Source organism: Rattus norvegicus, chromosome 4, assembly GCF_021556685.1.
Source record: "Rattus norvegicus strain SHRSP/BbbUtx chromosome 4, alternate assembly SHRSP_T2T, whole genome shotgun sequence".
NCBI lineage: Eukaryota > Metazoa > Chordata > Mammalia > Rodentia > Muridae > Rattus > Rattus norvegicus.
The window spans coordinates 153,279,322-153,301,852 of NC_141537.1; the positions used below are offsets into that span (position 1 = coordinate 153,279,322).

A 22,531-nucleotide genomic window follows, 5' to 3' on the forward strand; every position below is an offset into this window, starting at 1 on the left:
GTGGATGCCACAAGCCATGGACCCCCCAGAAAGTTCTTTCTGAGTGACATAGAGCTGGCCCACTGGTGATAATCCCAGTCGGCCAGAGCCGTGGGTAGACACTGACATACTCATTCTATGTTGGCTATGCAGGGCTTGGACGGTTCCCTATCTTGCTGTGTGCTTGAGGACAGCATACATTCCTGAGGTGCTGAAGGCTTCAGAAACTTAGTGTAGAGTGGAGTGCTATTTTGGGTATTTCTGAATATAATGGGACAGTGTGGGCCTGCCAGATGTCACTCGTGTAAGGTCACAGGTTCTGAGACTTCTTTACAAGAGGTGCAAAGGTCATTAGTCCTTTTTACTACTCTGGAGAGATGGCTGGCAGCACCCTAGGAATGGGGGGAGGGGTGGAGAGAAGGGCACCTTCCCAACAGGGTAGACCCTGACCAACTGCCTGACCCTGACAAGGCTATACCTGGGGTCTCTCCATCTCGCACATCTCCTAGCCCTCCGTAGACTCATGGCCTAATCCCATTGTGACTCACCAGTAGTTGGCTCTTCCCAGGATGATAGACTTGCTAGTTTTTGTCAACTTGACACAAGTGAGGATCGTCTGGAAAGAGGGAACCTCAATCGAGAAAAGGCCCCTCAGATTGGCCTGTAAGCACGTCTGTGGGACATCTTCTTGATTAATGATTGATGTGAAAAGACCCAGCCCACTCTGGGCGATGCCATTGTTGGGCAGGTAGTCCTGGGGTGGATAAAAAAGCAGGCTGAGTAAGCCATGGGAGCAAGCCAATAAGCAGCATTCCTCCATGGCCTCTGCTTCAATCCCTGCCTCAGGTTCGAGGCTTGGGTGCCTGCCCTGTTATCCCTGGATGGTTTGTCATGATAGGTTCATGTAAGCCAAATAAACCTTTTCTTTCCAAAATTCCTTTTGTAGAAAGCAAACTTGGGGTGTACATGTGAATGAAGTGCCATTCTTAGCAAAAGTGTGTAGCATTCTGATGGGGTCAAATCCACCAGAAGAGGTTTGATGGGGAACCCTGTCCTTTGCTGTGATCTGTCACACAGGTCTGTGTTCTTCATTGTAAAAGAATGCTCCTCACACGTGACTATCATGTGATTTGGCTGGAACCTAAAAGGAGGGTACACTTGGAGGTCAGTGGCCATGGCCTCTTATTCCTAGTGTCTTCCTTGAGGCAATGTGGAGAGAAGTGGGGAAGGGAATGGGGAGAGAGAAAGAGGGCAAAAGGACAGAACAGAAACAAAAAGAGCAAGAGAGAGGAGGGGTTGAGCAGCTCCTTTTATGGTGAGTGAGGCATACCTGGCTGTTGCCAGGTAACTGTGGGGTGGAGCTTAGACAAAAAAAAACGCTAACACGCCCTGCCTGTGAGTTGTAGCCATCCGAGTTGCCAGGCTGTGTTGCAATGTTTACGTTCAAATCACCCACCCTCATTTTACTTAGTGGCCCCAAATCCCATGAACTGTGGGTGACCCCCAGTTCAGGGAACCTGACAACTGTGATATAGAGAGAGTTTGGCAGTGAGCTTGGGTTTGTGTGTTCACTGGGAGTTTATGGACGATTCGTACTGCGTACCACCGTAATTCAGGAAATCTCTACAAACCCATTTCCTGTCCCCGAAGCCTCACCAGGAACCGTTCTCCTCTCTGAGCTCCCCAGCTCCGCTCCAGCAACATTGGCCTCCTCACTGGTCCTTTATAGACCACCGTGCTCCTGCCCAAGGCTTTTGCAGAGACGTTTCCTACAAAGGTTGCTCCTGGCAGATATGCCTTTAAACCCGTCTGCATAAACAGGGCTCCCGACCCATCCTGCCTACTCTCTTTCTCTGTAGCATTCCCTGCCCACTGCGGAATATGTTACTTAGTATTTACGTCTTCTTTAAACCAGGTTAGCCTCATGACCAGGACTTGCGTGTTCATATTTATGCTTCTTACCACTACTTGAAACAGTCCAAGCCCACCTATACTAACTAGGTAGATAATGACCGAATGGGTGAGGAAAAGCAGCAGCAGCAGCCACAACAACAACAACAACAACAACAACAACAACACAACAACAACAACAACAACAACAACAACAACGACAACAACACCTCCACAAGCCAGTTGAATAAAGGTGAGGCCCTTGGAGAAACATTTTAAGAAAGAAGAATGTCTGGCTCTCATTCACCATTAAATAAATGGAGATTAAGTCTGCAGCAGTCCCCTGCCAACTATTGGTCTATGGAGAAGGGAGGGGCTTGGGTCCCATCCTGGGAGTGCACTGTCAGCCATCAATGGATTCAGATCCCGACTTGTATAGCGTAAGTCTTTTAAATGGCTAAACCAGTGACTTTCAGGCTATCTACAGGCTGCGGAATCATCACCACACTCCAGGACACTTTCATTATAAAAACGAAAGCCTGTCTCCATGAGCAGCCACCGCCCGTTCTCATACCCAGCAGCTCCCACCATCTGTACACAAGTGTTTGTGTGGGCATGTGCTCAAATGTCTTGGATATATATGTAGACATGGACTTGCCAAGTCCTGTAATAACCGTTTAGCGGTGTAAAGAACTGGCGGTCTGTTTTGCAAAGCAACTGCACAACCTCGAGTCTTCGCCAGCACTGTGAGTGTCAGCGCCATCCGTATCCGTCTCTTGACAATACCTGTCTCAGTGGTGTGAGCTACTGCCTCATTGTGGTTTGGTTCTGTACTTTCCCGGCAATTAACTTTACTCAACAATTTCATGCGTTTACCAAGCATGAGTGTACCCTATTTGGAGAAATATATTTTCAGCTGTTTCCCATTTTTAATTATGATGTCTATCATTAAATTATTTTTAATATAATTAAAAGCTTCCACTGTGCATATTTATTGTACATGGTATTGTGTCATACAAGGGCATTCCACACAGGTATATATTGCTTATATAGAGTATCCTCTGGCCTTCCTATAGCTCCCTTTGTTCCCTGGGTGGTTTTTGTTTCTACTTTATGCCATATGCACACACAGGATTTTGTGTCGCTATACAAAATCTAGAAACAACAAACAACAGAGAGTGTATTTGTTTCTCTGGGATTGGCTTAATTAGCTCAATACGATTTCTTCAGTTGCATCCATTTTCCTGCAAACCAAGTGACTTCCTTTTTCTTTATGACTGAAAACAATCCGCTGTGTACATATGTGCATTAAAAAAATCTGTTCTTCTGTCGTTGGACACCTAGGCTCCGTCATTGAGTTCTAAGAGTTCTTTTTATATTCCGGATATTAGAGCTTTACGGCATTTGGGGTATGCACACATTCTTTTCCATTCTCTCTCTCTCTCTCTCTCTCTCTCTCTACCTCCCTCCCTCCTTCTCTTCCTTCTGTCCCTCTCTTCCTCCCTCCCTCCCTTACTCTTTCTTTCTCCCTTTCTTTCTTTCTTTCTTTCTTTCTTTCTTTCTTTCTTTCTTTCTTTCTTTCTTTCAACAGGATTTCACTGTGCATCTAAGGATGGCCTCAAGCCCATCATTCTCTTGCCTTAGCCACAGAGTGCTGGAATTACAGACACATGCCACCATGCATGCCTTGGACAATTTCTAAATAGTGTCTTTTGAGATAAGGTCCAACTTACCTGTTTTATTGTTGTTGTTTGTTTGGTTGGTTACTTATGGTTTGGGTGTCATAAAGGAAACACTGCCTAGCCTGAAGTCCTAAAGACTCACAGCTGTGATGGGCCACCATGGCTGGCTTTCTCCTTTATTTACATTTTTGGGTAGTTTTAGTGTGTAAAGAATTGTTAGACCTAGGCTCAGTGCACAGACTGTAATGCCTGAACTCAGGAGGCTGGAGGAGGAGAGTCAAGAGTCACAAGCTGTCCTGGCTGCATAGCAAGTCCCTGGCCCAAACAGGAAGGAATGGAAGTCCTCAAGGATTTTGTAGCTGTCCGTGCAGTCCTGGTCCCCCTAGGATCATGAAGCTTGTGCACCTGCCCAACCAGACTAAGTCTCACCCTTCATCAAAAAAGCTTCCTATCCTCAGAAGATGGAGACAATTACAGCATCCACAGCTTGTTAAAATGCAGAGCACAGGTGACGGTGTGTGTGTGTGTGTGTGTGTGTGTGTGTGTGTCCCCAGCTCCAATTGGTACATTTACATTTCGACTCCTACACATAAGTCTCAGGGAACATCACAGAGGAGAGGATGGAAAGATTTTAAGTGCCTGGGGACCAGGACACCAGCTCATCTCTTCTACAGGACGCTGTACCCATGAAAGCCAATGATTTGGTTGCCCAAACAAGGCCTGCATGACAACCACAGCAGTCAACATGCCAACATGGATGCGGAGAATTTCACAAGGCCCACCTCACCATGATGCACCACAGACAACCAACACTGCTGAGAGAAAGAGAATCAGTTTCCTCTAGGGACAAGCTCTGTGATGGACTCTCCAACCCCAATCCAGCCCAAAGCGGGCAGCCTTAAACATAAGTACAAACGAACAATGCTAATATGTGATGTGTTATAAGCACGTATCACCACACCCAACTCAGTGTGAGTGACAATAATAGAGAAAGGGTCATGAACTTGGGGGGACTTGGGGGAGCTGGAGGGGAAGAGGAAGGGATGTGAATTATGTAAATATATATTAATGTATGACATTCTTAAAAAATAAAAAAGAGGGCCTTGGGCAATGTGATATGTGCTTGTAACATGGCATTGAGGATCTCCGAGGGGCTCACTGGCCAGCCGGCCTGGTCTAATCTGTGAGAGACCCTGACTCAAAACCGAAGTGGACTGCACCCAAGAAATAATGCCTGGCACTGAGATCAGTCTCCACACATGTAAACCCTCGTATGAAAACACACACACTCTCTCACACACACTCACCCACACACTCAGAGACACACACATTTGCAAACACACACTCACACACTCATGCATACTCTCTTTCACACACATCCTCACATGTACACACATACATGCACAAATATGTGCGCGCTCTCTCTCTCTCTTTCTCTGTTTGGGGATCCACATGTGAAGAAAAACATGAAGTATGTCTTCCTGAATCTGGCTTATTCCAGTTAACATAATGATATACAGTTCTATCCACTTTCTTCAGGCTTCCTTTACCTTTATAGTTGGACAAAAATATATTCTGTAATGTGTCAAATTTTCTTTATCATTTATTGACAGATATCTAAGTTGGCTCTGTTTCTTGGGTACTGTGAGTAAAGCAGCAATACGGATGTGTGGATGTCTCTGTGGTATGTTGACATAGAATATTTCAAATATTTATTCCAAAAGTGGAACAGCCGTCTCTGATGGTCGCTGCAGTCGTTTTTTGAGAAATCTCCATACTGATTTCCAAAGTGGTCGTACCAGTTTACAACACTAGAGACTTCTCACATAATCTCTTCCCACATCCTCACCTGTATTTGTTGTTTGATTTCCTCTTCCTGTTCCTCTATTCCCTCCTCCTCCTCTTCTTCCTCCTCCTCCTCTTCCTCTTCCTCCTCCTCTTCCTCCTCTTCTTCCTCTTCCTTCTCCTCCTCCTCCTCCTCCTATTCTTAAATAATTTTATGTGTGTGTTTGAGTGCTTTTGCCTGCATGTGAGTGCCTGGTGACCATAGACGACCACCTGGAACTGTTTGTAAACCACCATGTGGGGTGTGAACCTGGGTCCTCTGTAAGAGCAGAAAGTGCTTTTAACCACTGAACCATCTCTCCAGGCCTGTCACTTGATTTTTCTTTCACTTAATTTTTTAAAAATTATTTTGCGTGTATGGGTGTTTTGACTGCATACCACATACATGTAGTATACTACATACATGCAGTGCCCTCAGAGGCCAGAAGGTGGCGTTGGATCCCTTTGGATTGGAGGTACAGACAGTTATGAGCTGCCATGTGGGTGCTGGGAATCAAATCTGAGTCCTCTGTAAGAGTAGCCAGCGTTCTTATCCGCTGTGCCCTCTCTCCAGCCCCTTGTTTGATTTTTTTGGTGCTTGATGTACTTGTTAGTGTGGGCTAGTGCACATGTATATGTATGTGCACATGCATGCAGGAGCAGAGATCAACACGAGGCGTCTTTCTCAATGCTGCCCACTTTACTCCTTGAGTAGGGTCTCTCACTGAATCTGACGCTCACTGGCTGGTGTGCACTTCAGGACCCACTTGTCTCTGCCAGCACAGCATTGAGGTTACAGGTATGTGCCACCTGGCTCTTAAGTGGGCACTGGGCATCTCCCCACCCCCTGTATTGCTTTTGAGAGTTGTCTATTGACCTCAATCGCCCACTTATTGATGAGATAATTAGGGATTTTGCTAGGAATTCAGTTTTTACAATTCTGTATATATTCTCTATGTCCATCAAACACTTGTCCACTGTATACTTGAGAAATATTTTGCCCCTTTCTGTAACCTGATACTTTCACCCTGGCTCCTTCTCCTTGTGAAGGCTTCCCAATATTGTGCAAGTTCATTTGTTGACTCTTGGGATCATTCCCTGTAGTATTAGAGACTTTATTTCAAAAGCTCCTTGGCTACATGATGAAATGTTGCACCTCTATTCCCCTTTTCAGGTTCGAAGTTTCAGGTCTTATGCGAAGGCACAGAATCTGTTTTTGACTGGTTTTCCTGTGTGCTGAGGGGTGTAGGTTGAACTGTCACTCTCCTGCATGCCAAGACCCCACTCTCCCAGCAGCGTTGTCAGAGACGTTAGCTTTTCTCCACTGTGTGATATCTTTGTCAGAAGTAGATGGGCTGTTGCTACGTGTTTATTTCTGGGCCTTACCCTGTATTCTGTTGGTTTGGCTTTGTGACTGTGGCTCTGTGGTGCAGTTTGAGGTCAGGTATTGTGCTGCCTACAGTGTCGCTCTTTCTGCTATGGACTGCTTTGTCTCTTTGGGGTCTTCCGTATGGAAATATGAATTTGGGGATTTCTTAGCACTGGGGAAAGTATAATTGAGATTCCAATGGGGATACATTGACTGTGTAGATCACTTTTGGTAATATGGCCGTTTTAAAAATATTAATTTCTAATCCAAGAGTACAGGGGGGGTCTTTCCATCTGTTGATGTCTTCTCCGGTCTCTTTCTCTAGTGTAGATGCCATCACCTCCTTGGCTAGATTTATTCCTAGGTGGGTTTTGTTTGTTTGTTTTTGTTTTCACTTTGAGACTGTTGATACTGGAGTTTGAGCAATATTCCGTATCATATTGAGTAAATGGGGAGAAGCAGGCAGCCTTGATTTATTCCAGAGTGTAGAAGAAATGCTTTCAGTTTCCCCTATTTATTTTGTCACCTATAGCCTTTGCTAGGTTTAGGTATGTGTGTTCTATTCCACATTTCTTCAGGGTTCTTTCTTTCCTTTTTTTTTTTTAAACAATAAAGGGATGTAGAACTTCACTGAAGCCCTTTCCTGCATTGAGGTGATTATGCAATTTCTGTCCTTATATGTATTAGATGAGGAGCACAGCTTTCCTCTTACTCATCCAGGAATGTCGAACCAGCCTTGCTTCTCAGGAATGGAGCCCGTCATGGTCTTACTAATGTGTTCCTGGATTCAGTTTGCAAAAATTTAACAACTTCCTTTTGTACCTATGTTCATAGTGGCCATTTTCTTTTTTGTTATGTACTTACCTGTTTTTGGTAAGTCTCTCTCTCTCTCTCTCTCTCTCTCTCTCTCTCTCTCTCTCTCTCTCTGTGTGTGTGTGTGTGTGTGTTCCTCTCCCTCCTTCTCTCCCTCTCCCCCTCTCTCTCCCTCTCCCTCCCCCTCCCTCTCTCTCCCTCCTTCTCTTCCTCTCCCTCCCCCTCCCCCTCCCTCTCTCTCCCTCCTTCTCTCCCTCTCCCTCCCCCTCTCCCTCCCTCTCTCTGTCTCTGAATTTAGCAGTGAATTTATCCAGTCCTAGGCTTTGCTGTGTTGGGAGCCTTTACTACTGCTTCAACATGGCTGCTTAGCATGGATCTGTCTAAGTTGTCTTATGCCCTCTTGGTTTAAGAAACAGATCATGAGATCATATGCGTGTAGGAATACATCCATCTCTCTTAGGTTTAAAAAATAGATTTTCAAAGTATTCCTTAATTATTCTCTGGGTCTCATTGGGATCTGTTGTAGTCTCCACTTTTTTTATACTTAATTCTATTAATTTGGTCTCCCTCCCTCTCTTTTTGAATTTATGTGGATGCATCTGTTCAAGTGGGTGACACCTATCTAGAGATTACTAGGATGAGGTGAAACCATTCATTTGCATGATATCAGAGTGTATCTAATTTTCATGCCCACTAGTGGTTTATAAAACTGGGAGCCTGGTTTGGAGTATATGTAATTACTATCATTATATTTTCTTGATGAGTTATTCCTTTTATTGGCAGGACCTTTTATTTTTAAGCTCTTCTGATCAATTCTGATTTGAAGTCTACTTTATCAACTATCAATAACTACACAATGTTTGTTTTAAGCTTCTTACTATTCACTTGACAAATGGTTTTACACCCCGTATCTCTCAGTTTGTGGTGTCTTTGCTAGTGAGGTGTGATTTTTGAAAACAAAAGATAGTTGAATTCCCCACCCCACTCTTTAATCTGGTCACCTACTCTACATTTCTGTAGTATCAGTGTGTTGGGGTCATTTATAGCTAAGGGCATTATTATGGTATGTCCAGTAATTAGATGTGTGTGTGTGCGTGTGTGCGTGTGCATGCACACACATGAATGCACTCATTTGTGTGTGCACTTAAAGGGGTTGGATGTCAGCTTTGGGTGTCTTCATCCACAAGTACTGCTACCTCAACTTCCGTGTCAGTGCCAGAGATTTGAACTGAGTTCTCGTGCTTTCTTCATAAGCACTTTCTTTGTTCATGGAGCCATTTCCCAGCCTGAATCTCTGTGACCGTGTTGGTTATTTATCCAATTGATTGGATACATTTTTACTATTTTCTTTCTCTCCAGTTACCTGCTAGTTCACTGCGTTGGAAATGGTAGATCGCTAGCCTTCCTCTGTTCACTCCTCCTGCGAGGGCTTTTCCTTCCCGTGCCTTATGATTGGAACTGTCCTTCTTCCTTTGTGTATAGTTTTCCCTTAGGGACCTTCTGAGGTGGTGGCTACATGGTAATGAAGTGCTCTGGGTTCTGCCTGTCTTGAGATGTCCTCTGTGGAGGGTGCCAGGGTTGGTTTTAGTTGGAAGCCATTGCAGACAATGCTCACGAGCCTCTAGGTGTCAGCCTGTGAGCATTTCTGCCAAGCCTGTATCCTCAGGGCGTACGCTCAGCTCCCAGAAGACAGTTGGTACTCACTTGCCCTCACATGGCTGCCCTGGCCATGTTGCCACCAGCAGCTGACGGTTTTGCCATCTTCTTGCCAGCACTTGGCATTTTCTGCTTTTTCATTTTTACCAGTCTGGTGGGTGTGTGGGACTCTCACAGTGTGGTTTTAGTTTCTTTCTGGCCGATGACTAATAAACTCTGGTGACTTAAACCTGCTGCTCTACCGTGAAGTACCTCTCCATAATTTATTCATTGCGAGAACAGGGTCTTTTGACTCGTTAAGTTCTTATATATTACGGATTTGAGCCCTGTGCTGCCTGTGCTGCCTATACCCACAACCACATCTATATCTCATACCTATATTTATCTCTCTATCCAAGTCTAGTTTTGCCCATAAATTCTTTCTTTACACATGCGGATCTATATCTTTATCCATATTCCATTGTCCTATCTCTATCCATTTCTGTTCATATCCACATATCAGGGTCACTAAATCCACACCACCAATCATATCCAACTCCGTGGCCACATCTGTATCTGCAGACATACAAGTGTGTACACACATGTGTTCCGTAGATGGATTCCCCCATGCCCTATGCACAGCCATGTTACTGATCGGTAATCCAGACTGAATAACTGGATAATGCTGGACTGAGTAACTCAGGGAGGAAACCCAGTGTGAGGGAAGATGCAAGGTGACTTTTGAAGAAGTCATTGAGAAGATGACATATAGACAGACTCCTATGGGGGAGTGGCTCCATGCTAAGTCAGGTTAGAAGAACTGAGGTCCGAGCAGGGACAGAGCACCAGAACCCTGAGAACCCGGGATCATCACTGAGACATTGCAAGTTAAGGCCAGAGCTCCCAGACCTTACTTGGGCCCCAGTGGATTCCATCCACCTGCAGGATCAGACAAATGCTATAACCTAGCATTTTGTCCTGTGCTTATGAGGATGGCCCAGGTCACTGTCATCACAGAGCCAGGCTTCCCTGCCTTTTTCAACCACTCTCATTGTAGTCTCTTATAGACAAGGACTGTTAAGTTCAGCCTTCACTGTCGGGAGTAAGGAGGGGCGCATCTTCTCCCACATGTTTGCCTTTCCAACAACCCCAGCAGATGACTACAGACCACATCACTTCTCTATTTTCCAGAGCTAAGCCTAGAAAGGGCAGTGGTGCTGCGTTGGGCACCACAAGCCCTGGCTGTGGGATAGTTTTGAGCAGGACATCTAACAGGTGTTGGCGGTTAGCCTGCCAGTCTCCCTAAGTCCCTGGACACTGGGAAGGATATGGATTGCTGCATATATCAATGCTGAGGTCAGACTTGTGACAAAGACAGCTTCATCCATGTTTGCCACAGATGGGGCTAGATGGGCTCTCTTTCCTCTGGGGGTTGGGGGAATCTACTTCACCGATGATCTCGGATAATGCTGATGACGTTTGTGAGTATGCGCTACAGGAAGTGACTCTGGGACAGTACTGAAAGACATTAAGGGGCTCCACAGCCACCAGTGCCCTCCTATAGCCTGAGATGGTTATGTTCAGAGGGGCAGAGGGAAGAGCTTGCTCCAGAGAGGGTAGAAAACTGGGTTGTTTACTTCATGTGTGGGAGAAATGCCATCACCCTCTTAGGACCCAGGTGTCCTGCAGAGTCAAGGAACGGGGCGAAAGAAGGCAGGAATAGGTGCATTCCCAGAAGTAGGACTCCAGTTTTGCCCCTCTTGGTGTTAGAGCAATCTGAAGGAATGACCCAAGCCTAGCAAGGGCCCAGCACCCAAGGGTCTAGGTGGGGTCTTGACAGGATCCACCAGCAGAGGTCACTGTGAGCTTTGCATCCCCTGGAAGGAGATGCAGGGCTGGAAGAGGGGGCCTGCCCGTCCTCAGGAGGTAATGAATACTCTGGGCTCTGAAGCCCCTGAGAAGAAAGGTGAGGTCCAGCTACTGCGTGAGCTGGTAGAGAAGTAAGGGAAGGCAGAACCCGGAGAACATGGATGTCGTCATGCCTTTGTGTCCTCCTAGGAGAGAAGGGATTGGCCTAGCATTCAGAGCTCCTCAAGACAGAACTCACTACCCAAGAGGGTCACCTGCTGACAGATCTTTGAGAAGAGAGCTGATGGAGAAGGAAGGGAAGGGAGATGGCAGGAGGGAAGTGCGCTTCTCCAGGCTGTTGGGCAGAGAGCAGACAGTGTGGGATAAAGTCCGGGTCATCAGTCTCCATCGGGCACCGTGGCTTGCTTGTGTGCTGTCGTAGGGTTGTCTCAGTCCCCTGGGCATCCTCTGCTCCTGTCTGTGGTTTCAGCTGAGAGCTCCTCCGTATAGCATGAGTGACCAGCTTTGACTCCTAGAGCCTGGGCCAGTTCTCTCTCCCTTCCCAGCCAGATCCCCAGAGGCGTTCTTCATTTCAGCCACCTCTGCCATCTAAACTCTCAGAGTTGGAGCAGCAGTGGGAGGCATCTGGCAGGATCCTTTCCTCGTGCTGGGGCTAGGGTGAGGTAGATCCTCTGAGCCACCGAGCCACGCGCCAGGCACGCCCCTTACTCTCACTCAGATTAGCAGCTGTTGTATCCCTGGTGTCCTGGGGAAGATAGAAGGACAGAGAATTAAAGACACTTCAGACCACAGCTGTGTGGAGTGAGTACCCAGCAGGGGAGGCATTTGAACTAAGCGCTGCTTGGGCACCTGCGGTATTTCTGTAGTGTTCAGTATCCACGGAGGAGACAGGAGCCCTTCCTGGCTCTCCCAGGACTTCACCAGCAGACAACCCACCCCGCCCAGAGCCTTGACCCTTACGCCATCCTCAAAGCTAGAACCATGAGCCCCGCGGGTGCAAACGCCTCACTGTGCCTCGCCCTGTCCCTTGCTAGTGCCCCTCCCAGGGTCTTGTTCACGAGGCTCGCCAGCCCCGCCCAGGCCGGGAGGTGTCTAGGCCACCGAGGGAAGTCCCGGGGCTTGGGCGGCACTGGCTCAGCCCCGGAGGGTAGTCGAGAGCTTCTACACCGCCTGAGGGTCGGTCAGGTAGCAGGAGCCGCAGCCAGGATGTTTCTGGAGCGCCAGGTAGGGCTGTGGCAGTGCGGGACTGCGGGTTAGGAGCACTCCAGGGCAGTGTCTTGACCACAGCAGAGCAGCAAGGTTAAGGTTTCTGTGCTCCGGAGCTTGGAAAGCGAGGCCAGTAGGGAGCTGGCCCAGGACAGCCAGGGCAACTCTCTCTCCTGTCCCTACCCGGACACCTGCCGCCACTTGGACCTCACCCAAAGTGCAGCTGCTGCCTTCCTAGCTTCTGTTGACACCAGAGACTCCGAAGTAAAGCGCCACTTGAAAATCTTTGGGGGTGGGCGTGGGGGTGGGGGTGTTCGGCGGTGGGGTCGGGGTGCAGCAGAAGAAAGCAAAGGCTGCCCCGGACAGGGCACACTTGTAAAGAGCAGTGGCGATCCTGGAATTTTCCCCATCCCTGGGCTCAGAACCACTATTTACTCCATAAGTGCTTGGAGTGGGGGCGGTCTGTGATGGAGTGGTTGATCATGTGGGAGGTGTGTGCTTGTATGTGCGATGTGTGGGCGGGAGAGAGGACGTGTTTATATGTGGGAGGTTTAAGTGAGAGCCGTTAAGAGGAGGCAGGTGTGGGGGCAAGGCTGTGCCTGTGCATTCTCAAATGTCATGTGTTTAAAGAAAAGAGTGGCCGGTGTGGGGAAGGCTGAGAATTTCCCTAAAATTAACCCTGAGCCGGAGCCATCCCTGTACCTTCCTAGCTGTTTCGTAGAAGCCTTTTTTGAGCCACGGTGGGCAGTGCGATTCAGGAGCAGTACACAGACCTGCCTAGACCAGGCCAGTGCAGAGCAGTGATGTGGAAGGGTGGAGAGGGAGGGCCAACACGGATGGGCTGAAGATGCAGGATACCCAACACACATTTATTAAGCACCTGCTGTGCACTGTCACTGTGGTTTGCAGGGAACTAACCAGGCCACAGTTCACACCCTCGTGGAGCTCAGAAAGTCATCTGGGTTTCAGAAAGTCATTGGTTCTTAACCCATGGGTTTAACCCTTGGGTTAAAGCCCCTCTCACAGGGGCTGCCTCTCAGATAGCCTGCATATCAGATATTTACATTACAATTCGTTACAGTAGCAAAATTATAGTTATGAAGTACCAACAAAATAAGTTTTATTGTTGGGGACTCAGAGCACAGCAGGAGGAACCATATTAGAGGGTCGCAGCATTAGGAAGGTTAAGAACCCCCGCAGTGATATACGTGGCATGTTACATTAAGGACTGAAGATGAACATGGAGGAGTAGCCCACAACAGGAGTGCATCAGGAAGGATGCTTCTGGGTGTTCTGCAGAGGCAAAACAATGCTCAACTTCATTGGCTCACGGCACAGGTGCTGTTTCCTCTGCTAATACCCGTCCCCGGTCGCCTCTGCTGTGCTGCCCACTTCTTGTAGAGGAACAGGTTGGCAGGGTCATAGACAGGGAGGGGCCCTGTATTGACATCTCAGTGCTCCAGCTCAGTGAGACACATCATTCTAACCACCAGGGGGCTACATGACCTGCCCCGGTCTCCCTAGGGATGTGTGGCACACTCGTGTCCAGTGAGCTGACTACCAGTGTGGGGAGGTGTTTGTGCCTTTGGCAGGGTGGCCAGAGGAGGCCACAGAGATGTTCTGTGGGTATAAGGACCCTACTGGGGAAGAGTGAGGGAGAGCTAAGTGGATGGGAACATTTAAGGAATGTCACCTGTGTGGGAGGTTGGGCTTTTGGGAGCACCTGAGACTGTCATGGCAGGCTATTGTCCCTAGGGTCTTGGGAGGGATGACTATGCCTGGGGCCTTCAGGCCATCATTGGATGCTTCACAGGGAGGGTCAAGGATAGTGCTGGCCAGGACAGGGCCAATCAGGGAACATAATCAGGGAGTTCGGATTCTAGCAACAGAGACAATAGAAGATGAGAGGGAGGTGATTTGGTGTGTTTCGATGGCACAGCAGAGGCCTTGCAGCTGATAGGTCCATGGGCATTGAGGGTCGGTCTAGGGTGGAGGCATCATTAGCCCCTGCAGAGACCACGGAGTCTGTAGTCTGCAAGGGTGGTGTGAAATGCAGCTGGGGGCTGTGCAGTCTACTGTACGGAAGTCTGATGGGTTTACTCCATCCTGGTGCCCCTCAGCTGGGCTGCCTGCCCCTGTCTGCTGGCCCAAGTCTTTGCTCAAGCCCCTTGATCTTTTTCTCTGTGCTCCTGAGCGGAGGCAGCTGAGGAATCTAGCCTCTGGCAGTGGTGGCCCTTGGGTGCCTAGGGCTGGAAGACAGTGGACACAGCACCCCTGTCAGTTGTATCCGTGAGTACTGAAGCCCAGGACGCAAAGCAACCTGTGGCAGTCGTCATCCTGGGCTTGCCTCACTGTCGGGAGTACTGACCCATTTCCCGAAGTCTGCCATCAGCCCTGTGGTACCTGCAGCTCTCCGTTCTCACCCCAGTCCCACACTCATTGCCGAGTTGCTCACAGGGAATGGATTTACAGTTTCATCACGGCTTTCCTGTACCCAGCTGAGCCATCGACAGTTTCTGCCGAGCCTATCGATGTGTTGACTTATGCACTTTGTCCCCATGTTCCTGGAATAAATCTGGCTAGGCCAGGCTCTACTGTGTTGTAAAGGGTTACCGAGTTTGCTTCGTGGATGTGATGCTGTTTCCTGGTGTATTTTCCAGCTATAGGTGTCTCGCACTTCCATTCCTCAGATGCTGGTCTCCTCTGGAGCTCTTGGCCTCATAGGATGAGCAGGAAAGCTTTTCTGAAGGAGCGTATGGCTGAAGTAATTTGTTTGTCTGTTTGTTTAGTTAGTTTTTGTTTTGGAGGTAGGCATAGCATCTCTTCTTTTAGCTCTGGCTGTTCTGGGTTTACTATGGAACCCAGGCTGACCTTCAACTCATAGAGATCTGCCTTCAGAGCAGTGGGATCAAAGGCATACACCACCTGTCTGGCTTTGAGTGGTTTAAGTATGGTACAAAACTCTCTGATTCTCGAAGGCATAAAATAATTCATTTTAGGAGCCCTCTTGGCCTGCTTTTGTGTCCTCCCAAGCTTCAGGTGGCCGCCAACTTCCTTAATGTGCGTTGTGCTTACTGGTCTACTCAAGTTCTAAACACGGTTAGTCTGTTCTGATTATTTGTATTTTTGAGGAAGATGCCAGTTCAAAGGGCTTCCAGATCATGTAAAACTTTCCAGAGTAGAGGTTCGTAAAAAGCTTCCCCCTCATTTTATGTTCCTTTTGTTGCTTAGATGGATGGTCTTTCTCTCCCTGTCTCTGACTCTCAGTGGAAACCAGGGCCTTGTACATGTTAGGCCTGTACTGACCACTGAGCCATGCTTCCACCCCAGTCCCGGGAAAGTTGGTTTGTTTGGTGTTTTTGTGACTTAAGTCTCACTGTGTGGCCCAGGCTGACCTGGAACTTCTGATCCTCCTGCCTCAGTCTCCCAAGTGCTGGAATTAAAGATGTGAACCGCTGTGCCCCATTGCAAGATGTTAACTTTTTAGTTGTGTTTCTAAGAGGCAGCTCTTGAATTTAAGGAGTTCTTCTGCCTCCACTAAATCTATTTACCTCCCGGCAAGTCCTTCCCCTGTTTCCACTGCCATAATTTTGTTTTATTCAGAACTTTTGTGAGGGCTACCCTCCTCCACCTGGTTTGGTCTCTCAAGATCTAGCTACTCTCTTCAGCTTTCACCCCAGGCTGCCCCAACCTTCCCAAGAGTCCTCTACTGTTGGCTATGTGAGGGATCCCTGAGGATGGTGTCTCCACTCAAAGGTCTTAAACACCCTGAGAATCACCTATCGGCTGTAAGTCCTGGGATGATGGCTTCAGTCCCTTGGACATTTGTAGTTTTTCCTGGAAGACAAGATGTAGGAACGTGAGTTGCCCTAGGGAAGGACAGGGGTGGCCATGTCACTGGCCCTGGATGAACCTCCAGGGCCTGGGCACACAGGAATGCTGCCCTGTATGCAGCATGGGGAGACTTGGCCGTGTGTCCTGTCCTGCCTCCGAGTCTGCAGCCACTGGACAAGGGCCCAGCAGAGAGGTGGGCACCCCTCCACCACCCTTCCCACTCACTGACTCACAGAAGGCTCCCTGTTCCAAGCCATATGGGTCTCAGGGATGTGTCTCTGGACATCTGCCAAGATGAAAATCCAAGCAAGTGGAATGATTTGTTTTTAAACACAAAGAAGAAAAAAAATCTTTGCTCGGTCTAATTAAGTGTCATTTAAATTAAAAGGACCCCCGTTCCTTGTCTAAATTCAGCATCCACAGGCAGCCATGGAGGGTGGCTGACAGCTCTGAGAAGTGCCTGCCTTCCTCCTCCCTCCCATCCATCCTTCTGGTCTACCCTCCTTAGGGCCCTCGCCTCTGACCCCACCAGCTTGTTGCCTCTGTCATGCCATGAGCCTTGCGCAGGGCTATGGCTGGGGCCAAGCTGTCAGTAGTGTGCTCAGGTCTCTTCCTGTTGGATCCGGGCAAGAGTCCTGGCTGCAGCACTAGGCTCTGACTGGCAACAGAGCCTCCTATTCCAGTGTTCTTCGGGGACACTGTTTGGGAAAGAGGACCCCACGAGGGTGGCTTCCCACGGCACTTCTCCTCCCTCCTCCATAGCTCCCTGGAAAACTCCTAGGAAGAGGATGGCCGTTTGCTAAGATTCCCTATTTGCCTGTTGTCCATGTCTGTGGCCAGCTGGGCTCCAGAAATACGAGATCCAGAAGCCAAACTGCACGCAAGGGAGGCGGTTAATTCCTACAGAGTCAGCATCAGAGGAGATGACAGCATAGGCCAAGAGCTGCAACTTTCCAAGCCCCGGGTTGGTGGGAGGCAAGCTTGCAGCTACCCCGCTGCTGGGAAAGGCCAGGGATTCTCTGAAATCCTACCTGCTCCCAGCCCACGGCTCTCGGACTTTGAGAATGGGGTAGTTATTGGTGGACAATGACATACTGTCCCCCGAGCAGCCACCAGAAGAAGCTGCTGGACAAGAAGGAGCAGTGAGGGAGGGAAGAGGGTGGGGAATGCTCAGACGTAGCAGGATCTGTAGCTAGGAGTGTGGAGATGGCAGCATTCCTCCGTTAATTCATAGTAAATATGGTAATAGAGAGGATTTCAGAAGGAAAACACGAGCCATGCGCCTGCAACAAAGCTTCAATTATCCGTGTTGTGCTCAGGCCCTGCCTTTGTGGAGAAGTACCAGAGGAGGTGCTGTGGCTGGCTCTCTGGTTCCCATGGCAGCCGCCTCCTTGTGGGATCCCAGCCCGCTACCCTATGCCAGGCCCTGGCCCATTCTAAGAGCAAGGCAAACTCGATCCTTCTTTAAGAGAAGATACGTGTGTGTGTGTGTGTGTGTGTGTGTGTGTGTGTGTGTGTGTGTGTGTATGTGGTGTGTGTGTATGTGGTGTGGTGTTTGTGTGTGTGCGTACATGTGTGTGTATGTGTGTGTGCATATGTGTGTGTGTGTGGTATGTGTGGGTTGTGTGTGTATGTGGTGTGCGTGTGCGTGGTGTGGTGTTTGTGTTTGTGTGTGTGTGGTGTGGTGTTTGTGTGTGTCTATGTGGTGTGTGTGTATGTGGTGTATGTGTGCATGTGTGTGTGAATGTGTGAGTGTCTGTGTGTGTGTGTATGTGTGACACGTGCCACAGCATGGATCACAGATAACAGCAAGGGTCCTCTATTTCCACCATGTGGGTTCTGGTGCTCAAACTCAGGTAGACCTTTGGTCTTGGTACAAGTGCCTTTACGTAGGAGCCATCTTACCAGCCCCAAATGTGGCCTTCCTTTATGGCATTGTAACTATGGCTTCTTGAGGTTAACCTTATGTGGGAGTTAATGTGTGACCCATTGACCTCCAGCTATCTCATGGCCACTGGGCTTGGTGTTCCCATAGCTCAGCCACTGGATTAGGGGCCAGTACTCCCAAGAACTTGCTTGCTGTAGAAAGCACAGGAGGGTGACAACTAGAGTGGCCTCTGAGCAGAAGGAAGCTTGCTATTTCTACACCCCTAATAAAAAGACAGGAGGCAAGTGGTCACCCTGGGCCACAGCCGCTCTGAGCCTCCATGCCTGAGATAGGACTGAATAGCAGGCCAAAGGAATCCATCTGCCAGGAGTCAGAGGCAGCCTCTGTCTTTCCCTCTGTGCCATGGGCCAACTGGCTGCCTTACAAGGTGTTAACAGGGGGCCCAGAGGCCTGGCCGGGGAAAGGCCAGTACCAGCTCCCAGTCTCTGTCCTGCCCTTGTCAAAGCAGCCAGGTGCATCCCAAGCCTCGAGCCTTGAAGCTTCACTTTGCTGTCATGTGTTACGGGGAGAGGTGCTTCATCTCAACAGAATGATGTAGTTGCTTTCTGGCCAGCTCAGGCCTAGGCTATGCTTGTGGCTGGACCTTGCCTACCGGCTGTGTGTGGATCCAGAGGATGGGATCACAACAGGAGCTCAAGGGAGGAGCTCGAGAGATGTCTCCGCTTAGCCTGGAAGGCCATTTATCTGATCGTGTAGAGGACCTGGGTTTGAGGGAGTCTGGATAGAGCCTGTGCTGACTCTCAGACAGTAGCTTACCTGTAGCTCAGGTCATGGGCCAAACCCCCGGGGGGGGGGGACTGGGCCATGGGCTCCCCAAGTATCTCCTGCTTCAAGTGGATATGGGAAATGAGAACTGCAGATAGAAGGGCAGGGGGATTGATGCTAAAGTTTTTGTTAGCATAGGGCAGAAGAGAGCCTGTTAACTGCATGGAAGCCTTGTTTTTCCTCAGCAGATTCCTGACTGGCCCTCAGTACAAATGATACTCCAGATCCTGAGGGAGTAGTAGTGACAAAAGGGTACAGTGAGGTGATGTGGAAGTGCCTGTCCTGAGGGGACTTTGGCTGGAGAGGTGTGAAGTTCATTTGTGTCCCCTGTTGGTCCCAAGTGAGGGCCTAGTAGTTTCCAAACCAGGAGATGCTTGGCTCTCGGGCCTCTCCTTTCAAGGCTGAGTGGCTGAGCCTGTGGAGAGGTGTGCCCTGACTCACCTAACACACCAAGTCTTCTAATTGCACCTTCCCAGTGCCCGCTCCGATTCCTAGTTACAATTTAGAACTGCTGTATTCGAGAGTGTGGTGGCCCTGCCAGTGATCTGATGGCAACCTTCTGGAGATGTGACAGAGAGGCCCAAAGCCTCTGAGGTAAATTCTCTGGCCCACTGAAGCCTTACTGAAGGGTTTGTACCGGCTCCAGGAAGCTGGCTGTGTACTTAGGGGGCATCCATTAATGAACAAGGAGTGAACGCCCTGGCATCTCTCTCCTTGCCCCAGCTCAGTGCTAATGTTTTCTGGAAAGAGTGATTAGAAGCCATTTTGTAGGGTCCCTGGCAGAGTTGGGCTCATGTGCCCTCCACCTGAGTCCAAGCAGCCAGCACAGCCCTGACTGCGACCTCTGATCTGCCCTTTTGGTTTTGTGCCCTTGAGGGTAGGGGCACAGGGCTGGGTCCCAGCTCCATCCTGGATCACCCCCGCCCAGCCAGCAGTGGAGAGACAGGCAGGATGTGTAATTTTCAGTTGCTAATTGTGATGTCCTGCAGCTTGCCGAGCTAAAAATAGCCTCAGTTTTTGTTGAGTTAAAAAATAGAAGCCTGGTGCTGCCTCAGAAAGCAGACCCCTCCCCAAGCTGGCGGAGGCGGGGAGGGGGTGAGGGGAGCCGGCTGATGGCCCCCTCCACCTTCTGGCAGCACCCTGGGTATTTATGCAAAGTACACCCTCAGGGCCATTTTTGTCCTAGTTTTTCAGAAATCCTGGTTGCTTTGCCTGGGGCCTTAAGGACAACCCTCTGGGAGCCTCAGAGCCCCTGAAACCATGTGCAGAACACTGAAGGAACACTACCTTCATCCACCTGTCCATCTGGGCGGAGGGTCGGCCCTCCTCTCTCCCTCACAGCCTTCCTTCGTGCTCCTGAGGAGATGGTGAGGGGTTGTGGGGGAAGGCGAGCCCAGGCTTACCCGCACATCACTGCCAGCCTGAGCAGTTGGATGCAGGTCCCGAGGGCCAGGGCTTGCTGTCCTTATCTGAGAAAGGAGCATCCTTCTGTGCTATAGGAGAGTCCGTTTTATGTGAGTCCAGTTACTTTGACGCCCAGCCCATGGCTTCCTCTGATTTCTAGTAATAGGATTTAAAAATTCAACCAGGTTGGCTGAGAGCTACTTCGACATTTCTTAGAAATTTCTAGAACCACAGACTCGAATCTGGGAAGGGCCCTGGAATTCCGAATGCCCTTGGCGATCCCCCCTGTGGCAGTTCTTTCCTTCAGAGTTGTAGAGAGGATGCCCGACTCTTGCTTACCAGCTCTAGGTAAAACTGGTTCCTTCTTAGGCCATTGCCCTACTCTGCTGGGATGGGGTTGGCTGTGTTTAAGGGCAGCCCTCTGGGACATCCACAGTTCTCCCCCTAGTGTCTCTGGGATGGAGAGTTGCACTTTATAAAAGATACTTGGGGGGTTGGGGATTTAGCTCAGCGGTAGAGCACTTGCCTAGGGAGCGCAAGGCCCTGGGTTCGGTCCCCAGCTCCGAAAAAAAAAGAAAAAAAAAGATACTTGGGGTGAGGTGTACTGGGAAGACTGCTGACCCTTACCTCTTCTTGGGAAGGAACCTGCTAGAGAAAGTCGGTGTTAGAAGCAGGCAGCTGGGTTTCAGAAGTTCCAGGATCCAGAGCTGTCCTTTGGAACAGGCTGCACTGCCCCTCTCTATACCCCCTGCTGTTCCCATCTCCTGAAGGAAAATGCTCTGGTCCCAGCTAATCATTTAGAGCTTCACTCTGCTTACCCCATTCCCAAACTTGCTGTCTAGAGCCTCTGAGGTATCAAGTTAAAGACTGACGGGATAAAAATAAGGGCGTGTTTCCTGAGAATATCCCCAAAGCATGCATACAGTCACAGGGTGGGGTGCAGACTCCGGGACAGGAGTGAGGGGAGCAGCCTGCAGTGACTTGACTCTGTCCTGAAGTCAGCAACTCTGCTTCCCCTGGGTCCCACTAGGCTGATTGTTAGCAGCCAGGGGCTAAGTCTTTAATGAGACCTCTGGAGGCCAAACCACACCCAGGCTTCCCCACTCTACCTAGCTCTTGTCCTCCATGGGTATCCTTAGTAGAGGAAGCAGGAAAAGCACACAAGAGAGGGAAAGAAAGGACAGCAGAATGGCCCAGGCCGTTCACATCCAAGAGTGGATGTGAAGAAGCCCCACACAGCATGTAGTGAGGTAAGGCGGTACCCCTGGTCTGGACCCTTGGGTCTCCATTGCAGCAGCCAATCTCAGTTCCAGCACTCCCCCCAGGGGGCAGAGTCGCTTAGCCCATCTAGAGTTTATAAGTAGAGGGCAGTAGTCTCCAAACACAGCTTCTCCACTGTGGACACAGTGTGACCTGTTGCCTCAAGCCCCTGCTTCTAAGCCTTCCCACCAAGACCGCGAGTTAAAGCAAGCCTGTTCTCATTTCAGCCCTGTTGCTTGGTATTTTATCACAGCCAGCTAGGTCTGTGCTGCTTGGAGCCTAGAAGAGCACTAAAATCTCTGCCGGGATTGGAAGAGGGGACCTTCTTCACGATCTGTTGCCAAATCTTGTTGACCGCCTTGTCCTTTCGCAGGGTATCCTGCAGCTGTAGACAAACTGCTAATGCTCTTACTCTCTCAGCTCTGTCAGGTCCAGAGTCTCTCTGCCCTGGCTGCCTGCCACTGGGGTTGTGCTGTGCTCTGGCACACAGCTGCCAGAAGCATCTCCGGGGTCATTATTCCTTCCCCGTACTGCAGCCTGCCCGGCTCACATCTCACTGGGCTTGTTCTGAGCTTGAAGCCATCCTTTATGTACCCCACTACTACACTTCCCGCGGTCAGCTGGCCGTGCTGCAGTCTGCGGGTGCGGGGGTCCCGAGGTTTACAAAGACGCAATGATTACTCCCATCAACAGCTGGAGGGAAGCTGGCTCTCTGCTAGGTGTGCTAGGTGTGCTAGGTGTGCAGTTCCTCACCCTTACACTTACACTTCGGAGCCATCCACGTGAGCACGTTCCGGATGCTGGAAGGGCACGGGAGAGGAACAAGGACTGCTCTCTTCCAGGCCCAGATCCCCAGAGCTGTGTTTGAGCGCTCCATTGGGGAGTGTGGTCCCCGGGGGGGGGGGGGAAGCAGCAGGGGGAGTGCAGAGTTGGGAGAATGTTTGCACACCACAGGGTGTCTTTGGCAGAGCTCGGTGACTAACTGGAGTGAGGGGTAGAGCTTCCTTACTGGTCTCTGGGTCCCACGATGGAAATCTGCATAAGAGGCTTAGA

General features: G+C 49.6%; 1 protein-coding gene across 2 annotated transcripts in view; it reads left to right on the forward strand.

Moving 5' to 3' along the window:
• The window catches only part of Rasgef1a (RasGEF domain family, member 1A), an 81,307-nt gene that overhangs the window by 43,512 nt on the left and 15,264 nt on the right, over window positions 1-22,531 (forward strand). The window contains exon 1 of one of the 2 annotated variants that reach the window (XM_087657635.1): window positions 12,198-12,285. Coding sequence (XP_087513761.1) covers window positions 12,268-12,285 — 18 coding nt within the window. The 5' untranslated portion in view covers window positions 12,198-12,267. 2 annotated transcript variants of the gene reach the window in all.